Consider the following 2257-nt stretch of genomic DNA (forward strand, 5'->3'; position numbering starts at 1 on the left):
TTGGTGAGTTAATTCCTCTTTGGCACCCTGGGGTAGGGAGGCCAAATGGACCAAAAGGGCTTGAAAAGGATCAAAGATGAATGAGTCTGTTTGTGCTTTAAATTCCTAAAGGTTTGTTTTGATAGTGTTAGAATTATAATGCAGTGGTGTGTTTTCTGTTTTTACCTAAATAGGAACAGAAAATCTCAGTGTTTTGGGTTTAATTTGGACGCTGAGCCGACTCTAGGCACTTCCCTTTATGTTAGTTTTACTGAAAAAGTGAAAAATGTCATTTTTTCTTTTCTCCACTGAGCTCAAGAGTGCATGCTTCATCCAACAAGGCTAATAGAAATACTGTTTGGTGCATATTTACAGACACATCTGTATGTTTTGTTACAATCAGCTGCTGACAAATGCATTCATGAAAAGTAATTTTGATAAGAGAAAAATTGATTGTCTCTCATATCTCTGCATCTGTGGAGACCTGTGACAACCTGGGGTCAGAGTCTACTTCAAAGTGGTAGTGGTAGCCTTCCCACACCTCCCTGCAGGCATCCCGCATGTCGTACACACGCTTCTTGATCCCCTTGCGGTTAAGGTAAAGCACAAATAGAAAAATGAGGCCTATGAAACCCAAAACGATTCCCAAGAAGACGTAAGAGGTCTGTAAAGCAAGATCTGCTCTTGCATCCCTCTGGTAGCATCCCAGAGTTAGCGTTCCCGCAGCCAGTATGGAGGTGTTCCTCATGCTGGCTGGGAAGGAACAAACCAGGTCTTCGGCATCTCTGATGCGATCCTGTGACCTGTTGAGCCAAAGGGCAAAAGGCTCAATCTCACATGTGCACGTGAAAGGGTTTTCCCCCAGAAGAAGAGCAGCGTTGGGTAGGGAGTCCAGCTCTCGCAGGCTCTCCTCAGTCAGTGTCTTCAGGGCATTGAGCATCAGGTCAAGCTCCTGAAGTTGCTCCAAACCAGACAGGGTAGAGTTGTGGATGGCCACCAGAGAATTGTTGGAGAGCTGGAGTCTCCGCAGACTGCTCAGGTGGGAAAACACATGAGAAGGCAAATAGATGAGGCTGTTGTCAGATAGGTCCAGGGACCGCAGGCTCCCCATGGAGCTGCAGCGCAGAGACGTAGCCAGGGCTGTCACCGACGAGCGGTTGTAGAGAGCCCGGCTGAGGTTGAGCTCTCGCAGAGACTGGTTGTGAAACGTGAAGGCTTCAGGATGGATGACAGCCAGCTGATTGCTGCTCAGATCCAGGGAGCGAAGGCGGAGGAGTCCAGCGAAGCTGTGGGATTCAACCTCGGAAATTCTGGGTCGGAAGAAATCCACATTCAAAATTTTCAGATACATAAATGGATGTATTCACATGTGTGTATGTGTGTATTTACACACACACACACACACACACACACACATATATATATATATATATATACATACATACATTTTTTTATGATGACAGATAAAAAAAGCTCTAACTGCATCCTTACCTGTTGTTGCTCAGGGACAGGTTGGTCACATTACTCAGACCCATGAAGGACTCCGGACCGACTCGGCTGATCTGATTCCCGGTTATGAACAGATTTCTGGTGTATCCGGGGATCCCAGTGGGCACGCTCCGCAGGTCTTTGGAGACGCACTTGACGGTTTGCGCCGCCTCTGAGCACTCGCAGCGCGGCGGGCACGATGCGTAAACGGGGCCCAGGAGCGCGCAGAAAACAAGGCAGCGCGTGAACTCCTGCATTTTGCAAAGGGAGGCGGGCAGCAGCAGAGAAACGGGAAAATAACGGGGCAATAAAGGAAGAAATCAGGAACACAGAGACTCCCTCATCACGCGCCGTCCTAGATGGGAATGCGCCTTCAGCGCTGCATCTGCGCGTAAAGTGCCGCCTGGAGGCAGGGTCTGATTTCCATGAGAATAGATCTGGGCTCGTACCGACCGCTGGGACTGTTTGATCCTCTCTGCCGTGGCTTCTTCCCCCAACAATGCAGTTAAAGGAAACTATGGTCTGGTGCGTGGGTCCGCGGGGAGGGGCTGCCGGTCCGAGTTCCGCTCAGGAGGGGGAGCGGACCCTTCTCAGGACTTTCTCATGGAGCGGACCAATAATCCCTCACCTGCGCCTACAGTTTAGATCTTCATGATTAGATTACTGAAACAGGAAAGGCTTCTTTTTGTTTCTGCCTTCCCAACTCCCCATGTGGTGTAAACATGGGGGTGGGTGCCAGGAGACCTCTGTGGGATTAGGCTTCCCACCTCCTCTACGGATTTTTACAGGA

General features: G+C 49.5%; 1 protein-coding gene across 1 annotated transcript; it reads right to left on the minus strand.

The window, feature by feature from the left end:
- Nucleotides 1-238: 238 nt before the first annotated feature.
- On the minus strand, nt 239-1924 carry tpbg1b (trophoblast glycoprotein 1b). Its single transcript, XM_015976792.3, has 2 exons — nt 1471-1924; nt 239-1289 (listed from the first exon to the last, which is right to left on the minus strand). The coding sequence occupies exons 1-2, from the start codon at nt 1722-1724 to the stop codon at nt 440-442; spliced, it is 1104 nt and encodes a 367-aa protein (XP_015832278.1). The 5' UTR covers nt 1725-1924; the 3' UTR covers nt 239-439.
- Between the last annotated feature and the right edge of the window lie 333 nt (nt 1925-2257).

This window comes from Nothobranchius furzeri, chromosome 19 (genome assembly GCF_043380555.1).
Source record: "Nothobranchius furzeri strain GRZ-AD chromosome 19, NfurGRZ-RIMD1, whole genome shotgun sequence".
Classification (NCBI taxonomy): domain Eukaryota; kingdom Metazoa; phylum Chordata; class Actinopteri; order Cyprinodontiformes; family Nothobranchiidae; genus Nothobranchius; species Nothobranchius furzeri.

What these genes read in the sequence shown, in the direction of transcription:
- tpbg1b (XM_015976792.3), bottom strand. Translation starts at nt 1,724, where the DNA reads ATGCAGGAGTTCACGCGCTGCCTTGTTTTCTGCGCGCTCCTGGGCCCC. An exon ending in CTGTCCCTGAGCAACAACAG is followed by an intron (nt 1,290 to 1,470) that starts GTAAGGATGCAG and finishes CTTCCGACCCAG; the next exon opens with AATTTCCGAGGTTGAATCCC.